This window comes from Pristis pectinata, chromosome 29, assembly GCF_009764475.1.
Source record: "Pristis pectinata isolate sPriPec2 chromosome 29, sPriPec2.1.pri, whole genome shotgun sequence".
Classification (NCBI taxonomy): Eukaryota; Metazoa; Chordata; class Chondrichthyes; order Rhinopristiformes; family Pristidae; genus Pristis; species Pristis pectinata.
Genome location: NC_067433.1, coordinates 2426497 through 2449300, shown reverse-complemented (window position 1 = coordinate 2449300; position 22804 = coordinate 2426497). Strand labels below are relative to the sequence as shown.

Here is a 22804-nt window from a genome sequence, read left to right as displayed (position 1 = left end):
TGGATCTGCCGGCTGCTGTGGGGCTGCAGGATCTCCTCCTGGGTGGGAATTCGGTTCACGGCAACGTCTGAATGGTTGAGTTTTTAAATGCCCTGGTTTAACTACATGTTGCCCTCGGTCGGCCTATGTGTTTATTAAATACATTGCTGGGCGTCTGCATTTCCCACCTGCAAACTATTCAGGTTACAGTTCTCAGCAATGGAACCTTGTTGAAACCTGGGGAGGATGTGTATAGAATCAATTACACTGTGAATGTACAGACTGAACATACTATGAATGTAAAGAGCAATGCAGTGTTTTGTACTTGTAATTTTTATTATGAATAAAGTTTATTTTTGAAATAATTGTTTGGAACTGATAGCTCAGGTGAAACAGATTGGAAGGTGGGAGCAGCCCTCCCTCTCGATGGCGGGTGAGAACCTGGTCAATTGGTGTATGGTGTTGGTGTGGCCCCTGACCCCACTCCTTCACCGTGGCAGCCATCTCCCTTTTGACCTGGAGGTCTAGGATGGAGTGTGTCTGCGGCATCGTGATCTTCAAGTCTCCAGAGAAAAGTGTGGGGAGGGTGGGGAGTGTACCCAACATTGCCCTCGTCCTAATGGGCACCTTTGTGTGTAGGTGCATCGAGCTGCAGTGCACAAACACCAAGTGTCACTGAGTGCTGCGAAGGATGGGCCTGGCCTCGTTCTGCAAAATCTTCCTTTCAGTTGGACGTTGCCACATGATTTGCTTTGATGGATTGTAAGAGAATGTATTGAATTGATGGCGCAATAAATGTAGTGAAAGATGTGAACTGATTGTGTTTCCTGTATAAAATGTATGGGTTTGAAATATATAAAAGGACGTCCGGCAGTGGTGGAGGAGGTGAGTGTGCTGGTAGGGGACAGGGTGACGACTGGGCTACTTTGTCCTGGATGGTGTTCTGTTCCTTGGTGCTTGTTAGAGCTGCAGCCATCCAGACAAGTGGAGAGTTTTTCGTCAGACTCCTGACGTGTGCTGTAGATGGGGTGTCGGGAGGTTAGTCACTCACTGCTGCAGGATTCCCAGAGGCTGATCTGCTGTTGTGGCTGCCGCAGTGTCTGTGACTGGTCTGGGTGAGTGGTGAACCCCAGGATGTTTATGGTGCCATTGAATGTCAAGGGTGGGTGATTAGACTCTGAGATGGAGCTGGTTATTGTCGGGCACTATCGCAGTGTGAACATCACTCGTCAATATTCGGCCCAGACGTGAATGTTGCCTGGGCTCTGCCTCAGTGACTGAGGACTTGCAAACGCCACAGAGCATCGTGCATCAGTGAACATCCCCACGTCTGACCTTACGACGGAAGATCACTTCAGTTAAATCTTCCCTCAGCCTCCTCTATTCCACAGAAAACAACCCCAGTCCATGCCCTCTCTCCTTACAACTATAATTCTCCAACGTAAATCTGCCCCTCAACCTCTCCAGCCCTATCACATCCTTCCTGGATGGTGACCAGAACTGTGCCTGCACTCCAGCTGCAGCCTGGATGGTGTTTCGTACGGCTCAAGCACGACCTCTAATATCCTTTGCTTCAGCCGCCTTATCGATCTGGCTGACTACCTTTTGGGGTCTGGGGATATGCATTCCAATGGCCTCTGTTCTTCAGCCTTTCTTTCTAGCCTGCCATCTGTTGTGTTCTTCCTCATCTGGTTCGGATTCTCCAAATGCATTACCTGATCTTTGTTAATAGGCCTGGGTACTGAGGGCTCAGGCAGGAACACTGAGCCACTTCTCCTAATTTCTGTCTGCCCAGGAGGGAGAGAACATTTGCACTTTGTCAGAAGGATGCAGCATCAGCTGAACTGTGAAGCTCCACATAGTTGGATAGACTGTTAACCTTCACTAGAGTCAGAGAGTTATACAGCATGGAAACAGGCCCTTCAGCCCAACTTGTCCATGCTGACCTGAGATAGTCCCATTTGCCTGTGTTTGGCCCGTGTCCCTCCAAACTTTTCCCATGCATGCACCTGTCCAAACGTCTTTAATCGTTGTAATTGTACCTGCCTCCACCACCTCCTCCGGCAGCATGTTCCACATTCCCACCACCCTCTGTCTAAAAAAACTTGCTCCTCAGATCCCTTTTAGATCTTTCCCCTCTCACCTTAAACCTGTGCCCTCTAGTTTTAGACTTCCCTACCCTGGGGAAAAGACTGTGAACATCCACCTTGTCTGTGCCCCTCATGATTTTATAAGTTACCCTTCAGCCTCCTTCGCTCCAGAGAAAACAGTCCCAGCCTGTCCACTCTCTCTTTCTAACTCAAGCCCTCCAGTCCTGGCAACGTCCTTGTGAATCTTTTCTGCGCCCTCTCCAGCTTAATCACACCCTTCCTGTAGTTGGGAGACCAGAACTACGCACGACGACTTGTACAGCTGTAACATGACGTCCCAGCTCCTGTATTCAATGCCCTGATTGATGGAGGTCAGCGTGCCAAACGCCTTCTTCACCACCCTGTCTACCTGTGTCACCACCTTCAGGGAACTATGTATCTGTACCCTGAAGTCTCTCTGTTCCACAGCACGACCCAGGGCCCTGCACTTACTGTGTAAATCCTGCCATGGTTTAATTCACCAAAGTGCAGCACCTTGTATTTGTCCAAGTTAAGTTCCATCTGCCATTTGTTGGTCCACTTTCCCAGATGATCTAGATCCTTAGACAACCTTCGTCACTCTCCACTATGCCATCAATTTTGGTGTCATTTGCAAACTTACTAAAAATGCCAATAACATTTTCATCCAAGTCGTTAATATAGATGACAAACAACAGCGGACCCAGCACCGATCCCTGCGGCACACTGCTGGTCACAGGCCTCCAATCTGAAAATCAACTCTCCACTCCCACCCTCTGACTCCTGCCACCAAGCCAATTTTGTACCCAATGGGCTAGCTCACCCTGGATCCCATGTGATATAATCTTCTGCACCAGCCTCCCATGTGGGACGCTGTCAAGGACCTTGCAAAAGTCCATGTAGACAACATCTACAACCCTGCCCTTGTTGCTCCTTCTTTGTCACCTCTTCAAAAAACTCACTGGGTGGGTTTGGGCACTGAAGAGCCTTCATTTCCGTTCCCTGTTCTGACACTGGTGTCAGGAAGCAAGTTTCAAAAAGTTGCAAAGGGAGGTTAATAGAGTGGGATGGCGGAACTAGGGCAGAAAGGGATGTTCACTGATCCATCCCTCTGTCTGCGACCTCCTCCACCCTGACCACACTCCGAGATCTCTGAACTCCTCAACTCGGGGCCACTTACTCCAAGTGTAGTGTATCTCTCGCTGACCACAGCTGAACATGCCCCAGGATCTGAAACAGACTGGAGACAGAAACCCTCATCATGGTAAAGAAAACATCGGGATGACATTTGATGTGAACTGAAAGCTGACGTGGGATATATCGCAGTGGAAACAGAATGCAGATTGGGTGTTTTCCCTGGAGTGAAGGAGGCTGAGGGGTGACCTTATAGAGGTTTATAAAACCATGAGGGGCAGAGGTAAGGTGAATGGTCAGTGTGGACAGTCCCCCGTCAGTCTGATTCTACATCCCACTGCCCCTCCAAACTTTCTGCCTTTGGCCTCATGCACAGTTGCAAAGAACTTCACTGCCGTCAGGTTCTTGAACCAACCCAATAAACCCCAACACCACCTCGGACTGGATTTCTTTATTCTCTCAACTTGCAATAATGTCATTATGTTTATTTTAGTTTATTTTGTTGTGTTCGTTGTTATAATTCGTGTTAATCTAAGTCCACGTTAACTTATGTTTGTTCTCATCTTGTCATGTACCGTGTTGCTGCTGCCCATGATAATGAACTTGAACTTGAACTTCATCATAAGGTTAAGGAACAACATCAAATGGACCAACCAGGCACATTCAAGTCTCAACAGTGAACTCCACAGTTTCAGATAACCAGCCACACCAGTCTAGGATCTCGAATTTCCAGCATTCAACTGTTTTTCTGGTTTTCATTCCCTCATCCCAATTTCACTTCCTCCAGACACACGTTGCTATTCAGTGGCCTTTAACCCCTCTTTCAGCTGACACTACCCCACACCTCATCCAGTCCCTGCTAGTCTCCATCCTATCACAGACATTGATATCTCCATCCCTTTCTCTGTAACTTAAAGCTTGTTTCATTAACGTTTCCCAATTCTGAAGAAAGATTATCAACCTGAAACATTAATCAAAAAGCAGAAAAAAACTTACAGATGATGGAAAACTGAAACAACAAACACATGGTGCCTGAGATACCCGGCAGGTCAGGCAGCACCTGTGGAGAGATAAACAGAGTTAAAGTTTCACTAAAAACATGAACTGTTTCTGTGTCCACAGGTGCTGCCGATGAGGATGTCCAGTATCTTCTGTTTATATTTTAGAACACATGGAGCATTGAGCACATTCTGGTCTCCATATGGGTTAGTTAGACCACACTAAGAGAACTGTACCAAGTTTTGGTCTTCTGTGCCTTGGTCTGAACTATTGTGCTCAGTCTGGTTTCCGTACACCTGGGCTGGAATTCATTGGGGACACTAAACAGATCTAGTCTTCATTCACTTCAGTTTGACCACACCGAGACGCCTGCACAGTTCTGATCTCCATTATCTTGTTTCAACCCTATTGGGAATACTGGAGACACAGAAAACGGCAGACGCCAGAACCTGGAGCAACAAACAATCTGCTGGAGGAGCTCAGCAGGTCGAGCAGCATCTGTGGGAGGGGAAGGAATTGTCAACAGCGACCATTCCTTCCCCCCGACAGATGCTGCTCGACCCACTGAGATCCTCCAGCAGATTGTTTGGGAATACTGTGCACAGTTCTGGTCTTCATACACCTTGAAGACCACACTGGGAACACTGTGCACAGTGCATATGCCCAGATACCTTGGTTATACCTCATTGGGAACAGTGCTGATCTCTGGTTAGTCTATACCTGGGACACTCACCACACTTAATGTTATGAAAGAGTTAAAAGGGCTTCACCTGGATGGTCCAGGAAGAAACTATCAGGAAAGATCGAGCAGCTGTTACCCTTTTCATTATAAAGAGAGAGTAAGGTGATCAATCTACTGGGGAAAGGATCAAGTGCGGGGAGGCATCCTGTGCAACTGCCCTGGCACTCCAGCAGTGTCAAGTAGTTTATTAATCACACTATGTTTTCCAGATTCTTTATTAAGTGAGAATATATCTCAGTGAACCCCGTGAATTGAATACAGAGACGTTGTGTTCAGTATAACCACGGGCAGGCCCTTGTTGGAGCAGAGAGCTCAGACTTGGTGCTTCCCCTTCCCCAGCTCCCATGATTTTGTTCACGCAACACGTGTGTTGAGCTTCCTCCTGGCCACGGCCTCTTTCCAGGTCAGGGACTGCCCGATCAGTCTCCCTTCCACTTGCAGCCCTGAAGCCCCACCATAATTTCTTCAGCTCCTATACCCCAGCTGAAGATAAAGAGCCATTAGTTCATGTATTCCCCGCACATAATAATTCCCCACTGTTATATCCCAGATTCCCACATGTTGGAACACAGTGTCTGATGGATTGGTGGAGGGAGCCACCCTTGTAACATTTATCTATCTTGAGGAAGATAAATATTTGAAAGGTCGAGGAATTGAGGGCTCTGGGGAACCGGTAACAGAAGAGGAGTTGAGGGCCACACAGATCAGCCACAGTGAATGGCAGGGCAGGTTTGAGGGGCCAAGTGGCCGACTCCTGCTCCTGTGTTCTTCTGTTCTTGTGACGAGCACAAGAATCGCCAAGGTGTAGAAGGCCAAGTGCAGGTAAATGGGGTTAGCATAGAAGGGTACTTGTTGGTCAGCACCTCTGACATTCTGGCCAATAGGCATTCAGCACAAGGTCTCAGCTCAGCCCAAGCAGGCAGGAATGGAAGGCAATCCAAAGTCTTGTAGAGTCATAGAGAGATACAGCACAGAAACAGGCCCTACGGCCCACTGAGTCCGTGCCGACCATTTACACCAATCCTAGATTAATCCCTTTTTTTAATTCTCTCCACATTCCCATTAACCCCCTGCCCCCCAGATTCTACCACTGACCTACACACTCGGTGGCCAATTAACCCACCAACCTGCTTGCCCCTGGGATGTGGGAGGAAACCGGAGCACCCGGGGGAAACCCACGTGGTCACAGGGAGAACGTGCAAACTCCACACAGACAGGACCTGAAATCAGGATCGAACCGGGGTCTCTGCCGCTGTGAGGGAGCGTATCTACCAGCTGCATCACCATGCTGCCCGGCTGTCTGGCTGAAGTCTGGGGTTTGTTCCTCTCTGCGGCTTGAGGTCAAGCAGAGCAGCCCAGGACCACTGGTTCCGTCCCAGTTCCTGCCCCTTCTCCCACTGTGGGAGACCTCATACCCCTCAGCTGCTAAACCAACCAGGTACAGGAAGGTCTGCTGGGATTACTGGGAGAGGAACAAGTGAGTCCTTCTTCCCAATAACAAACGCTCAACCAAGATCAGCTGAACTGATTATCTGGTTATTATACACTGGGACTTTATGGGAGCTTAATGCAGGCTGGGGTCTCTGCAGGGGCGACTACATTTCACAGAAACACAGGTTCCTAGATGGTCCTAGAGAAATGGGGATCTTCCCCTGTATAAAACAAGCACCAATATCTAAAAATCTATTGACCTCTGACCTGAATGACTGAGACTCCCTATGGGTAGAGAATTCCAAACATTCACCACCCTCTTGTTGAAGACGTTTCACCTCATCTCTGTCCTGCGCAGCCAACCCCTTCCACTGTGACCCCTGGCTCTGGACTCCCCTGTCAGGGGAAACATCAACTCTGCATCTACCCTGTTAAGTGCCGTACAAATGTTCAACATTTCAATGGGTTCACCCTTCATTCTTCTAAACACAGTCACTGGCAAAATGTTTCCCTTTGATCAATGGACCAATGAAATGCACCAGGCATGGGGTGGATGGGAGCACGATTGAAGGTTGGGGTCTCCCTCAGGGGCAAGGGGTTAAGCTTCAGTGGGTTCATGTGGTGCAAGGTCCATGGAGAAACTCCCTCCCACTCCTTCCTGTGGGCAGCAATAGCAGCACCACCATGTATTGCCCGTCCCTCTCCCAGTTCTGATCACCAGTCCTCTGACTTAATCAAAGTCAAAGTACAGTTTATTGTCACATGCACAAGTCCATGCATGCACGGGCGCAATGAAAAACTTACTTGCAGCAGCATCACAGGCAGCTGATGCAAGTTGTGGCCTTAACTCAGTCTCCCTCACAGACTCCTTTCCCCAAAGATATTTCACATGGTGGTCGATACCTTTCCCAACTCCTTATTTCAACCCCCAATCCTAACCCCCCTGCCCCAGCACCCCCGACCTCCCCACCACCCTGGAGACAGGCTCACTTCCTAACCCTGACTCATTCTCAATCTCCAATCCACGAAACACTGGCTACTGCCCATTGCCCCCCATTCGTAGAATCTCAGGGGAATCGACGGGAGTGTGGAGAGAATAGGTTACAGGGAAAATCAGTGAGGGACTGGGATTTTCCGTGAGCTGGCAAAGATTTGACAGGCTGAACGGCCTCCTTCTGTGTCAGGAGATATGGAGAGCCCCTACCTGCCCTCCTGTCCTCCACCACGGGGTCCTGGCCTGGACACTTGCTCCTTCACCTTTGACTCGGGAACGTCGCCTCCGATGTTGAGCACCACGCTCTGGCGTTTGGCTGCTTTGGGCTTCAGCCGGCTGACCAGCTCCCTCACTCTGCCCCAGTGAGACTGATCGTTCTGAAACAAGGGAGAGGCGAGTTCACACAACACAGCTCAATGGACGACCTTGAGCCAACAATGCAACATCAGGTGGACTGTGACCATATTTCTACACAACAGAGAGCGTCGCTATTCAGCCCATCGAGTCTATGCCAGCACTCAAGGCAATCAGTCCCACCCCCCCTTATTTCCTGTAAACTATTCTCTCTCTCACTCGCCCGTCAATTCACCAGATTTACCCACCACCCGCACACTAGGGGGCAATTTACACCGGCCAATTAACCCACCGACCCGCACGTCTTTGGCATGTGGGAGGAAACCGGAGCACCCCGGGGAAATCCACACGGTCACAGGGAGAACGTGCAGACTCCACACAGACAGCGCCGGATCAGGTTTGAACCTGGATCGCTGGAGCTGTGAGGCAGCGATGCCTCTGTGCTTGCCCACAGTGTCGATCGCTAATGACTGTGGCCAGTTGAATCTCAATGTGTGGATAACGAGGAAACCAAGGCTTCATAGAGTCTGTTTTTTGGCTTGCTTGGATGTGGACAGGGCAAGTTGTTATGATCGGTGTTTGGACACCTTTTAGGTTCCCATCTGTAAAATATCAATTATCAACATACAGAATAACACCAAGGCCTCGGTAACCACACCCAGGGGCTTGGCAATTACTAGAAAAGGTGGAATAAAAACAGAAAATGTTAGAAACACTCAGCAGGTCGGGCAGCATCTGTGGAGAGAGGAACAGTTAACGTTTCAGGTCTGGGACCCTTTGCCAGAACCGAGCGTGAAACATTAACTGTCTCTCTTTCCACAGATGCCGCCTGACCTGCTGAGCATTTCCAGCATTTTCTGGTTTCTCAGACTTCCAACATCTGCAGTTTATTGGATTTTCATTTACGAGAAAAGATAGATCAGAAAGACAGGTGGAAAATAGAGTTTAGTACAGAGAGAGAGAGAGAGAGAGAGAGAGAGAGAGAGAGAGAGAGAGAGAGAGAGAGAGAGAGAGAGAGAGAGAGCACAGAGATCAAGGGCTTTCAATGTACGAGGCAGTGCAGAATGGAGCAAACGATGAACAGAAACCTGTGCTTTACACAGTGATTGTGTGCAGGACCAAGGATGGCGAATCTGGTTAAGACCTTTTCTGGGCTTTAACTGGTTGCATTTCTGCTGACCCTGTCAGGGCGGCACAGCGGTGCAGCTGTTAGTCCTGCTGCGTCACAGCTCTGGGGGCATGGGTTCAATCCTCACCTCGGGTGCTGTCTGTGTAGAGTTTGCAAGTTCTTTCTGTGACCGTGTGGGCTTCCTCCCACATCTCCCAAATGTGCTGGTAGGTTGACTGGCTGCTGTCAGTTACCACTTAGTGCAGGTTAATGGCAAAAAGGATGAAAGAGGAGTTGATGGGCACACGTGTGCGAGAGAGAGTAAGTTGCAGGGCGATAGGAAAATAAGGAGGGGGGAATGGGACTGATGGGATCACTCCCCTGGGAGCCAGCATGGACCTGATGGACTGAATGGTCTTCTTTGGTGCTGTTATATGTTTAAGTTATAGGAAGGGTCTCAGACCCATGGGAAAGAGGAGGGAACATTCACAAGAATGTGGGATTGGGGGCTGGAGAATTACGGGAAAGTCCACAGATACTGGAAAGGGAGAGTTCTCACTGAAAGTTAGGAAAGATGGTCCAAATTTACCAAAGCTTTGAGAAGTTCCCGGGGAGCGATAGTTCCCTGTGGTCGGGGAGCCTGTGATGAGAGAGAATGGTGGATTGTCACTGAAGGAATGAGCAGGGAGCTTAGAAGGAGGAGATTAGAACAGAGAACAAACCGTTGCAGTTGGCAGCCAAGGCAGAGATTGTAACAGCAGCTCAAAACGGGGGGGTGAAGTTCAACAGAAAGCCTGTGAGAGGGAGCGGAGAGGGGTGAAGGTCTAGTGCTGTGTGATGGGTGAACCACCATTGTACGTCGGGAGACAATACCTTCATCATCATTGAAGAACGGTTCTTGGCGTGACCTCTGCCTGCCTGCACATCCTCAGTGTCAGCAGGTCTGGAGTCCGTCTCGTCGACGGACGGCGCAATGCCTGGTGTGAAATCCAGAACCAGCGGTTAACTGGCGATCTGAGAATAATGACCACGGTGGCACACGACCCCACCCTGCCCTCTCCCGCACAGAATGGTTGAAGCCCTCAATGAACCCCCCCACACTGCCCCACCGTTCCCACCTGCCCACCCCACTCCCCCACGACTCCATGCTCTACCCTCTGTCGGATTCCACCATCTGCAGCCCTTGGTTGGCTCCACCAATCACCTGCCAGCCTCCCACTGCCCATCACCCTGCCTCACCTGGCTCCACCAATCACCTGCCAGCCTCCCACTGCCCATCACCCCGCCTCACCTGGATCCACCAATCACCTGCCAGCCTCCCACTGCCCATCGCCCCCTCCTCACCCGGATCCACCAATCACCTGCCAGCCTCCCACTGCCCATCGCCCCCTCCTCACCTGGATCCACCAATCACCTGCCAGCCTCCCACTGCTCATCACCCCGCCTCACCTGGATCCACCAATCACCTGCCAGCCTCCCACTGCCCATCGCCCCTGCCTCACCTGGATCCACCAATCACCTGCCAGCCTCCCACTGCTCATCACCCCTCCTCACCTGGATCCACCAATCACCTGCCAGCCTCCCACTGCCCATCACCCCTCCTCACCTGGATCCACCAATCACCTGCCAGCCTCCAACTGCCCATCACCCCGCCTCACCTGGATCCACCAATCACCTGCCAGCCTCCCACTGCCCATCACCCCACCTCACCTGGATCCACCAATCACCTGCCAGCCTCCGACTGCCCATCACCCTGCCTCACCTGGATCCACCAATCACCTGCCAGCCTCCCACTGCCCATCACCCCGCCTCACCTGGATCCACCAATCACCTGCCAGCCTCCCACTGCCCATCACCCCCTCCTCACCTGGATCCACCAATCACCTGCCAGCCTCCCACTGCCCATCGCCCCTGCCTCACCTGGATCCACCAATCACCTGCCAGCCTCCCACTGCCCATCGCCCCCTCCTCACCTGGATCCACCAATCACCTGCCAGCCTCCCACTGCTCATCACCCCTCCTCACCTGGATCCACCAATCACCTGCCAGCCTCCCACTGCCCATCGCCCCCTCCTCACCTGGATCCACCAATCACCTGCCAGCCTCCCACTGCCCATCGCCCCCTCCTCACCTGGATCCACCAATCACCTGCCAGCCCTTCCCCTCGCCCCTCTCTCCTGGCTCCTCCCCTCTATCTTTCGGTCCAGATGAAGGGTCTCAACCCAAAGCATCAACTGTCCATCTCCCCCACAGACGCTGCTCGACCCGCTGAGTCCCTCCAGCAGATTGTGTGTGGCTCCAGAGTCCAGCGTCTGCAGTCTCCTGCGTTCCCAAACTGATGGGGCTTATACAACGTCTCATAGTAGTGACTGGCCCTCCTAAGGGAGAAGTTGTACCACCTCATGGAGTGGTCACCAACGGACCAGCTATCTCCTGCACCTTATGGCAGAGAAGGAAGCCATTCGGCCCATCGTCTATGCTAGCTCACAGTGCAATCCAATTCCTCACTGTAAGTCTTTGTCATATCCAGCATGGAAACAGGCCCTTCAGCCCACTAGGTCTGTACTGACCATCACCCACCCACTTACACCAATTCCCATCCCATTCTCCCCACACTCCCATCAAGGCCCCCCAGATCCTACACCTCGCCCACACACTGGGGGCAACTCACAGCAGTCAATTAACTCACCGACCCGCACGTCTTTGGGATGTGGGAGGGAACCGAAGCCCCAGGGGGAAACCCACGTGGTCGCAGGGAGAGCGTGCAGACGCCACACCGACAGTGCCAGAGGTCGGGATCGAACCCACGTTGCCAGCGCTGTGAAGCAGCGTTCTCCCCAACGTGCCACCCCGATATTTGACGAGAAGCAGCAGATCCCTCGGTGTTGCCCCTGAACCAGACACTCAACTCGACCCCCTTCCCCACCCTCGCCTTGGTTTCTGCTGGCTCCTGTACCAAGTCCAGTCCCGGCCCAGGGAGGGGCCACCCAATGGGAGAGCCCGGCCCGCTCCCACACAGTAACCGCGTGTCCCACTCACCAGTGGCCTCGTCCGGCCCCGGCGACCCTGCCTTGGCCTCCCTGACGATGCTGGAATCTGAGGCCCACCTCCTCTGCCAGTGCTGACGGTGGGGAGCAGGGAGCAGACGGAGCCGCGGGTCCCTGGTGTGGGGCGGGGGCAGGAGGAGAGAGGCCGACCCACAACAGCAGTGTCGCCGGAGCATCTCCTGCAGCAGGGAGAAGGTCCACACTCAGTGTCTCTGAGACACACACAGACACACACACTCACACACTGACACACGCACACACACTGACAGACACACACACACTGACAGACACATACACACACTCTCTCACACACGCTCACACACACACTCACATGCACACAATCACACACACACACTCTCTCACACACTGACACACGCACACACACTGACAGACACACACACACACTCTCTCACACACACACACACACTCTCTAACACACGCTCACACACACACACTCACATGCACACAATCACACACACACACTCTCTCACACACTGACACACGCACACACACTGACAGACACACACACACTGACAGACACACACACACACACTCTCTCACACACACAATCACACACACACACACACACACACACACTGACACACACACACACACACTGACAGACACACACACACACACTCTCTCACACGCACACAAACAGATTCGGTGGGGCTGTACACAGGATCGGCTCGTTCACCGGTCCAAAGCCCGACGTGTGTCGCTGGACGTGGCCCTGGCTGTTGTTGGACCCAGATTCAGAGGGCTGATACCATGGATGCTCTGGGATATAAAGTCACACTGGTACATCATTAGAGAGTTATCCAGCACGGAGACAGGCCCTTCGGCCCACCAAGTCTGTGCTAACCAGCAACGACCCATTTCCACTCATCCCATTTGTTTTGATTCCCTCCACCTTCCCGTTATATATTATTCCCAGTGCAGCCTGAGGCGCGACCTTATAGAAACATAGAAACCCTGCAGCACAATTCAGGCCCTTCAGCCCACAAAGCTGTGCCGAACATGTCCCTACCCTAGAAATTACCAGGCTTACCCATAGCCCTCTATTTTTCTCAGCTCCATGTACCAATCTAACAGTCTCTTGAAAGACCCTATCGTATCAGCCTCCACCACCGTTGCTGGCAGCCCATTTCATGTACTCACCACTCTCTGAGTAAAAAACTTACCCCTGACATCTTCTCTGCACCTACTCCCCAGCATCTTAAACCTGTGTCCTCTTGTGGCCACCATTTCAGCCCTGGGGAAAAGCCTCTGACTATCCACCCGATCAATGCCTCTCATCCTCTTATGCACCTCTATCAGGTCCCCCCTCATCCTCCGTCACTCCAAGGAGAAAAGGCCGAGTTCCCTCAACCTGCTTTCATAAGGCATGCCCCGCATTCCAGGCAGCATCCTTGTAAATCTCCTCTGCACCCTCTCTATGGCTTCCACATCCTTCCTGTAGTGAGGCGACCAGAACTGAGCACAGTACTCCGTGGGGTCTGACCAGGGACCTATATAGTTGCAACAGTACTTCTCGGCTCCTAAATTCAATAGAGGGAAATAAAATCATGCGGGGTGTAGACAAGGTGAATCATATCAGGGCGGGGGACAGAGGGGGAAGAATTAAAGGGGACCTGAGGGGCAAGTTCTTCCAAGTACATGGAACGACCTGCCAGGGGAAGTGGTTGAGGTGGGTACCATTACAATGTTTAAAAGCGTTTTGGACGGGTACATGGGTAGCAGAGGTTTAGAGGGATATGGGCCAAATGCAGGGAAATGGGACTGGCTCAGGTAGGCACCTTGGTCAGCATGGACGAGTTGGGCCAAAGGGCCTGTTTCTGCGCTGTATATCTCAATGACTCTATTACACCCCTCCCCCCAGATTCTACCCCCCATCTGCACACCAGGGGCAATTGACAGTGTCAAATTAACCCACCAACCTGCACGTCTCTGGGATGTGGGAGGAAACCGGAGCACCCGGGGGAAACCCATGGGGTCACAGGGAGAACGTGTAAACTCCACACAGACAGCAAAGCCCACAGGGTCACAGGGAGAACGTGCAAACTCCACACAGCGCCAGAGGGTGGGATTGAACCCGGTTCTCTGGAGCTGTGAGACAGTGGGTCCACGCCCTGCACCACACTGCTGTTGTGTGTGGTCAATAGTACCTGACTATTAGACGTTCCTCAGAACCTGTTGAGGAAGGGATGGCAGGTCCCCACTGACCCCAGAGCCTGGCGTAACATGGTACCTTCTGCCCTCCTTACCTGTTTTCTCTGTGTTTGCCTGAGTATCTCCTCCATCTCCATCTTGTCTCGTCTCAGCTGAATGTTGCATTCCTGAAGGTCTGCGATCCTGTCCAGGAGCCGACAGACCTGCTGCAGGTACCTCAGGCCTGGCTCGCTGGCATTCAGCTCCCGCCCTCTCTCCTGAATCAAAAGAACGCAGAGACCCGTGAGGCTGACGTACAGCGGGCTCAGGACCTCGGGCATCACCAGTGCCCAGAGAACCTTGGCTCCAGGCTCCCCAAGGCCGGTGAGAGCATCGAGTGTCTAGGGAGGGACAGGACCCTGGGCGTGGGGGTAGGCCAGGCGAGGGATATATTCTCAGGGGGGACTGCATGCTGATATACTTGTGCTTACACACGCACACACTCCTCCCACACAGACACACGCTCTCCTCTAGTACACACACACACACACACACACACAGCACTCTCACACACATACACACACCTCTCTCTCCCACACATACACACACCTCTCTCTCACACACATACACACACCTCTCTCTCCCACACACACTTCCTTCACACACACCTCTCTCACACACACACACACACACACAGCACTCTCACACACATACACACACCTCTCTCTCACACACATACACACACCTCTCTCTCCCACACACACTTCCTTCACACACACCTCTCTCACACACACATACACACACCTCTCTCTCACACACATACACACACCTCTCTCTCCCACACACACTTCCTTCACACACACCTCTCTCACACACACACACACACACACAGCACTCTCACACACATACACACACCTCTCTCTCACACACATACACACACCTCTCTCTCCCACACACACTTCCTTCACACACACCTCTCTCACACACACATACACACACCTCTCTCTCACACACATACACACACCTCTCTCTCCCACACACACTTCCTTCACACACACCTCTCTCACACACACACACACAGACATGTACACACATACACCTCTCTCACACACACAACCTCTCTCTGTCACACACACACACACCCTCTCTCTCACACACACACACACACACACACACCACCCATAAAGAAGCAGATAGGTGAAGCTGATGGGTTGACCCGGGTCTGTGGCAGTCAGTGAGAGATGTTGAATTCTGCCCGAATTCCTGGGATGCCTGTTGGTTGAGACAACGTGTCTGGTGCCAGGGATCTCCTCCCAGGTGAGATCAGATAGCGTCCTGTAACATTCCATTCCAGAGTGTTGACACAGACCACTGCTCCCAGGGTGGTGCCTGCAGGGAACGTGGGGCCGGACAGAGAGGATCAGCCAGATCCTGGGGACCATGCAGAGAGCAGGCGAGGAATCCTTTGGAGGGAGTAGTGGGGAGGGGGAACAAGTGGTCAGTGAGGACCCGTGGGGGTGGGTCACAGGTCAGGGAGGGGAAAAGTCAGCAGGTGATCCCAAGGGTGTAATGGTGACAGGGAAGAGATGCATTGACACCCCCCACCTGAGCTGTAATTACACAGAGTCATATAACAGGCCCTTCGCCCATTGAATCCGTACTGACCACCAAGCACCCACTTGCACTGATCCCACACTAATCCCATTCACCCACACACAATCTGCTGGAGGAACTCAGCAGGTCGAGCAGCATCTGTGGGGGGGAAGGAATTTTCAATGGTTCCCCCCCCCCACAGATGCTGCTCGACCCACTGAGTTCCTCCAGCAGGTCGTGTGTGGCTCCAGATCCCAGTGTCTGCCGTCTCCTGTCTACATTATTCTCCCCACATCCCCAACAACTCCCCCCAGATCTCACCCCTCACCCACACACTGGGGGGCAATTTACACCGGCCAATTAACCCACCGACCCCGCACGTCGTTGGGACGTGGGAGGAAACCGGAGCACCCGGGGGAAACCCATGTGGTCACAGGGAGAACGTGCAAACTCCACACAGACAGCACCACAGGTCGGGATCGAACCGGTGTCTCTGGAGACGTGAGGGAGGGACTCTACCCGCTGCGCCATCATTCCATCCCCTCTGTTCTTCCCGATGGCCCCTCCGTCTCCCACAGTCCGCCCGCGTGTCACCAAAAGCTCTGCTTCTGTATCTGAATGCACCATGTCCCTCCCTGGTCTCCCCGCCCCCAATCTCTGCCCCCTCCCAGACCCTGAGGCCTACCTTAGGGTGTGAGGCGCTGTTGGTGGTTGGAGGCCCCAGTCCACCCTGCTCGCCACGGTCAGCCAGTCCAGGCTGGGAGTGTGCCAGGGGCCTAGCCGACAGGAGGGGAGACTGGAGCCTGCTGGGCAGTGGCGACCCACCCTCCCAGGCCTGGGCGGCCCATCCCCGTTTCCGCGACAACGTCCGCTGGAGCGCCCGCTGCAGCTTCTGTTGGATCGGCTCCAGTTGCGGGACAGGCCCTTCTGCCAGGCCTCGGCCCAGCTCCAGCTCAGACCAGTGGCGGGCCAGCGGGATTGACTCGGAGGCCCGCGGGAGCTGCTGGAGGCTGCTGGCGCGGGAGAGCCTGGCCAGGTCTCCCTCTGACCCTGAGCTCAGAGGGCAGCGGTGGTCACCGCTGGCCATCTCCACTCCTGAATCTTCCGACTCGGACTTGCTGAAGGCCCTCAGAACCTCACTCCGTGACACCAGCGGGCTGACGTCCACCCATCCACTCTGTGTCTCCATCCGGGGCCGTGGAGCTGCCTCCGTGTGAGGTTGAAGTCCCAGCAGCGAGAGAACAAGTGAGGAAGAAGGTTATGTGGTAAGCTGAGAGCGTGGAGCCCTGAGGCAGCGAGAGACTCGGTGCCTGGGAACCTATCAGACCAGCTTCACACCCACACCATCTTGCACAACTCTGCTCCCACCCCAAACCTCAGACATCCAGAGCCTGTGTCCTGACAGCATGACTGTGTATCAGAGCCGAGAGGGTGAGGGAGAGGAGGGGGGAGAGACAGGCAGAGAGAGTGACTATAGGGAGTGTAGACAGAGAGGTGTGGAGAGACTGACAGAGAGAAAACAGAGAGACAGTCTTTGAACCATTCCTCTCCACAAACTTTGCACCTGCTGTGTTGCGCTTGTCATTGTATCTATCGTTATAGTTATCACCATGTACACTGTTCTGTGAGCTTCACGTGATCAAGGAATTTCATTGCAGTGTGGATGACATTAAACTAATCTAATCTAAGCAGGATGGAGCGAGAGGGAGGAAAATGAGAGGTTCTCCCTGACATTGACAGTGAGAGAGAGAAAATGGTTATAGAGAGAGAGGGAGAGATCGAGGAAAAAGAGGAATAGAGAGTGATTAGCGAGGTTTCACAAGAATGACAGTGAGAAAGAGAAAGGGGTTATAGGGAGAGATAGAAAAAAGTATCTACAAAAGAGCAATACACAGTGAAGGAGAATGAGAGAGAGGGAGAGAGAGGGAGAGAGAATGCTAGTCAGACCATATCGAGAGAAGGAACGAGTAGGGAGGGGGGAGAGAGAGTGAATGAAAAAGTATATTTCATATTTTCCTTATGACATAGGAGGCCCTTCAGCCCATTGAGTCTGTGCTAGCTCTTAGAGCACTCCCATCAGTTCCACTACCACACTTATTTCCTGCAACTGCTTCCCTCTCACACACCCACCAACTCCATTGATTCTTCTGCTGCCCACACACTGGGGGCAATTAACCCACCGACCCGCAGTCGTAGGGACGTGGGAGGAAACCGGAGCACCCGGGGGAAACCCACGGGGTCACAGGGAGAACGTGGAAACTCCACACGGACAGCACCGGAGGTCGAGCAAAGCTGGTCAAAGCTGAGGGGGAGCGACCACTGAAGACTCAACAGCTGGGCCCAAGGGCCTACCTGCTCCTAGCTTGTACACGCCCCACCTCCTCTCCAAGCTCCCATCTCCAGGTGAGCTTGTTGTTGTCTCTTAGCTGGAACAGGGAGCAGCATCTGGGCCAGCACACCAGGCCGGGAGGAATGGATGGAATGGGAAGCATGTCTGGAACTTCGCTGGGACGGTGCAGCGGCAGATTTCACCAGTCAGGGCCCTGCATGGTGCAGGGATATCTCATCCCTTTCCAGGGCTGGTCGACACCATCAGAATCAGAATCAGGTTTATTATCACTGACATATGTCGTGAAATGTGTTGTTTTGCGGCAGCCGTACAGTGCAAGACACAAAAATTACTATAAGTTGCAAAAATAAATAAATAGTGCAAAAGAGGAATAACAAGGTAGTGTTCCTGGGTTCATGGACCGTTCAGAAATCTGATGGCGGAGGGGAAGAAGCTGTTCCTGAATCATTGAGTGTGGGTCTTCAGGCTCCTGTACCTCCTCTCCAATGGCAGTAACGAGAAGAGGGCATGTCCCAGATGGTGAGGGTGCTTAGTGATGGATGCTGCCTTCTTGAGGCTCCACCTCTTGAAGATGTCCTCAGTGGTGGGGAGGGTTGTGCCCGTGATGGAGCTGGCTGAGTCTACAACCCTCTGCAGCCTCTTTCGATGCTGTGCATTGGAGCCTCCATACCAGGCGGTGATGCAACCAGTCAGAATGCTCTCCACCGTACATCTGTAGATTCAGCTGCTGACTCAGCTATTGGGCATCTCCTGGTGAATTCCCCTTTGGTGAGACTTCAGAGAGAGCTTGTCCCCAGACTGTAGCGGGTCCTGAGCTACACATTCAGCTCGTTACAACCAAAGGAGGGAGCAGAAGTGGGCTACGTGGCTCATCAAACCTGCTGCGCCATTTGACAAGGCCATCGTCGGTCATCTCCCCAAACTTCTGCCCAATCCCTCAATTCCAAATCCTACAAATTTCAGCCTTGGATAAACTCAACAACTGAATATCTATGACCTCTGGGTACAGGAGTCCAAAGATCTTTCCAACCTCAGTCCTAAACACGTGAGCCCCTCCCCTAAATGACCAACTCCCTGGTTCAGGACTCACCTTCCAGTTATCCCGACTCCGGAGGGGGCAGGTCCATTCTGCTCCATTGTTTCTCAGAACCACCACCCTTCCAGAGAGTTAACCTGATCGGTCTGCATTCCCCTTCTCCAAAGCATTTGAATGCTTTGGTTTTTATTTTTCGTTTACTTTAGGCATGTTTCCCTGTGTTTGATCAGTGCCGGGGAAAAATCAGCCAATTCACCTGTTGGAGAACTTCAGTCTAGACAAGCATTGATATTCAGTCTTCAAGTTGCTACAAGTGCAGTGTGCTGACCACACTGGGATCTCTCCCAAGCTGTGCCACTGGAGAGAGGGAAACCTGCACTTACAGAATTTCATACTGACTTTCACAGAGATCTTCCTGTTACTAAAAACCAAAAAATGCAGATGCTGGAAATCTGAAATAAAAACAGAAAATGCTGGAAACACACAGCAGGTCAGGCAGCGTCTGTGGAGAGAGAAACAATTGATGTTTCAGGTCGAAGACCCTTTATCAGGATTGGGAGCAAGAGAAAAGAAGTTTGTTTTGAGTTGCAGAGAGAATTTTAAGTTCCTCCCAGTGTTTTTCTTGTCACAGGAGACCTACGGAGGAATCACTCTGTACGCCAGCCTGTTTTTGATGCTCGCTGAATCTGCAATCCATCACAAATCACTTTCAAAGGCTAGCAGCCACCTGCTCTGAGGCTGGTGTCCGTGCGGCAGAGTTCTTACCACTGGAGTTCTTTTCCTGTGGAACATCAAGGGGTCCGCCCATTTGATTCACCTGCACCCCTTCTTGAACCAAGTTCACAAGTAATGGTCTCCTCTTCCTCATCCTCTCTGCTCAGTTACAACCCCTGTAACCCTCCTTCCCATCTGTACTTCTAGCCTCTTGCCTTTTGTCAGCAGTGCCAGGCCCCTGACCAGGACATCCCACACACAATGGGACAGTCAGTGGTCCACCTGGGCCTTCTGCAAATCTCATGTAGCATTCTGGAAGCCGATGGAAGTTCTCCACAGCTGACTTCCACTGCTGGCACAGAGTTTTCTTGAAAAACAGGCCGACGTACGGAGCGATTCCTCCGTAGGTCTCCTGTGATGAAAACACTGGGAGGAACTTAAAATTCTCTCTGCAACTCAAAACAGACTTCTCTTCTCTTGTTCCCTGTTCTGACGAGGGGTCTTCGACCTGAAACATCAATTGCCCTGTGTAAAAAAGCACAATTTTTTCTACATTGATTTTTGGGGGTATTTTCTTTCTATTTTTAACCAGTTGAAACCCAAAACTTCCAGCCCTGGGTGTGACCTTCCTGACATCACGTCTTGTTGGTGAGGTCTGTAGGAACAGGTCAGCAGTGGTGGGGTGAGAAGGAGAAGGTTTCAGGGAAGTCTTCAGCTGCCTGGTGGAGTGTGCTGACAACAGCAGAGTGACCCGTTACGTGTGTGAAGAACACAGAGTGCTCTCTTCCTTGTTTTTCTGTGACCGTTCAATGCCAGACACAATACTTACTTAAAGTAGGAGGCCATTTGGCCCATTGGGTCCATGCTAGCTCCCAACAGAGCAATCCCCTCAGCGCCAGTCTCCCTCTGTCCCTGTAGGTCTGCACTTTATTCCCTCTCACACACGCCCATCAACTCCCCTTTGATTCTTTTGCCACTTACCTACACTAGGGGCCAATATCTTTGGGGCATGAGAGGAAACTGGAGCACCCGGACAAACAGTCATGGGAGAAAGAGTAAACAACACACAGACAGCACGTCAGGATCGAACCCAGGACCCTGAGCTGGGAGACAGCTGTACTACCTGCTGTACCACTGTGACCATCCACGCAGAGCTTGAGAGCTCCAACTTGTGCTGCAGGGAGACGAGGTTCAAGGTGAGAAGAAGGGGATTTAAAGGGGATCGGAGGGGTATTTTTTCTGGTTGATATCTGGGACTCACTGCCAGAGGAGGGGTGGAACCGGATACAGTCACTGCGCTCCAGAGGCAGTTAGATGACATTTGGGAAGGCAATGCATAGAAGGACACGGTCCTAACGGGGGCAAATGGGATCTGTGTAGGTAGGTATGAATGTGGTGTGCCGAAGGGCCTGTCTCTGTGCTGGACGACTATCAGGATGAGCCCTGCAGCCGTTGCAGTCAGTGGAGGGGTTTGGCGGTGTTTCACCACCACAGACCCTTCCCACTGCGTCACTGTGGGTGGGGAGGGACCAGTGCTGGTCAGCGAGCGGCTCCACAAACCCACAGCTCCCTCCAGTCCCAGGCCAGGCCAACAGGTGGCAATAGGTCTAGGGCAAGAACACAAGGAGGAGGCCACTCGGCCCCTTGAGACTACCCCATCATTCAATCTGATGATGGCTGATCTGCCCCAGGCCTCATCTCCCCACCTCCCTCAATTCCCCAAGCTTCCAAATACCCCCACCTCCACCCTAGATACCCCCAGTGATCCAGCCTCCACAACTCTCTGGGGTGGAGAATTCCAGAGACTCACTACCGTTCTACACGGGTTTAAATGACTGGAGCGTCAGGCAGAAGTCTGCTGCCCAGTGAGGCAAAGCGGCCAACGTTTGGGCAGAGAGGTGAGGCATTGGTGCCTATTGGATATTCAGGCTAATTATTGTCCCTGCAGTCAATGAACGGGTTCAGACGCTGCCCGCTGGGACTGAGGGAGTCAGAGGGCTTGTTCACAACTCACAGAAAAGTTGCAGCAAGTAATGAGGTGACACATTATTGCCAGACGACCAAGAAGAAAGCTCCTCTGCATCTACAGGATTCGGTGAGACCACACCTGCCACGGTCACTACACCCAAGGATGGTTGCTCAACCAGGCTCACTGGTCTGATTACTGGGATGAGAGACCAGTCCCAAGAGGAGAGATAAAGACAGACTTATAACTGTCTGGAGTTTAGAAGAATGAGAAATGATCTCAACAAGACATTGAGGAGGAAATAAGACATAGGAGACAGTCTCAATGAGTTCAACAGTCAGAGCCAGAGCTTAGATGTTTAACTGCCACCCAAAAGTGACCCAGTGCTTGGAGGATTGGTGAACTGTGAGGAGGGTTGTTGACCAGGGAGACCTTGAGAGGCAGATGAAACTTCATGAAAAAGAGGCAACACAGAGGGCAGAGCCTGAAAGGGGTAGAATGGAGAGTTCTAAGGGTGGGTGTACATCATTTGTCAAAGTTGGCAGGGCAGGTTGAGAAAGTGATTGAGAAAGAACAGGGGGAACCTGGGCTTGGGGAGGTGGGTGTGATCGACCGTTACTGAACACTGTTCCAGCCACAACCAAAATGGAAAATGCTGGAAACATTATCTCAGCCCCTCACGCCACAGACGCTGCCTGACTTGCTGAGCGTTTCCAGCATCTGCAGATGTTTTATTTTCACTGACTGTCTGGGCCTCAGCAGGAGTTGTCTGCGGTTCCAGGCACCACATCACAGGAAAGATGCAAAAGAGATTCACCAAAACGATTCCAGGGATCACAGACCAGGTAGGTGGTGAGACTGGAGAAGAGGGGGTTTGTGTGAGAATCTGACAGAGGTGTTTGGTGTCACGAAGGGGGAAGGAACAGGGAAATTGGCAGAAGGGTGTAGTATAACAGTGTCCAGCAAAAGAATCAAAAAGTGACCTCTTCACACTGTGAGCAGTTGGGGTGCAAGTTGGCCATGGGCAGTTGTGGGGGCAGAACTTGTAGTGATCAAAAGGACAGCTTCTATCCCACTGTTATAAGACTATTGAATGGT

General features: G+C 52.2%; 1 protein-coding gene and 1 long non-coding RNA gene across 2 annotated transcripts; both read right to left on the bottom strand.

The window, feature by feature from the left end:
• Window positions 1-5171: 5171 nt before the first annotated feature.
• On the bottom strand, window positions 5172-16902 carry si:dkey-106l3.7 (uncharacterized). The gene is made up of 6 exons (XM_052041257.1): window positions 16326-16902; window positions 14164-14325; window positions 11889-12075; window positions 9723-9826; window positions 7598-7764; window positions 5172-5445 (listed from the first exon to the last, which is right to left on the bottom strand). The coding sequence occupies exons 1-6, from the start codon at window positions 16827-16829 to the stop codon at window positions 5382-5384; spliced, it is 1188 nt and encodes a 395-aa protein (XP_051897217.1). The 5' UTR covers window positions 16830-16902; the 3' UTR covers window positions 5172-5381.
• LOC127584448 (uncharacterized) lies at window positions 14611-15236 on the bottom strand. The gene is made up of 3 exons (XR_007958385.1): window positions 14911-15236; window positions 14743-14826; window positions 14611-14631 (listed from the first exon to the last, which is right to left on the bottom strand). It is a non-coding gene; the product is annotated as an uncharacterized LOC127584448 (long non-coding RNA).
• Window positions 16903-22804: the final 5902 nt, after the last annotated feature.

Excerpts from the sequence above, each read along its gene's own strand:
- si:dkey-106l3.7 (XM_052041257.1), bottom strand. The coding sequence starts at position 16,829 with ATGGAGACACAGAGTGGATGGGTGGACGTCAGCCCGCTGGTGTCACGG. Across the intron at positions 12,076-14,163 it reads GGCAAACACAGAGAAAACAG|GAGATGCTCCGGCGACACTG; the intron begins GTAAGGAGGGCA and ends TCCCTGCTGCAG. Across the intron at positions 7,765-9,722 it reads GTTCTTCAATGATGATGAAG|AACGATCAGTCTCACTGGGG; the intron begins GTATTGTCTCCC and ends CCCTTGTTTCAG.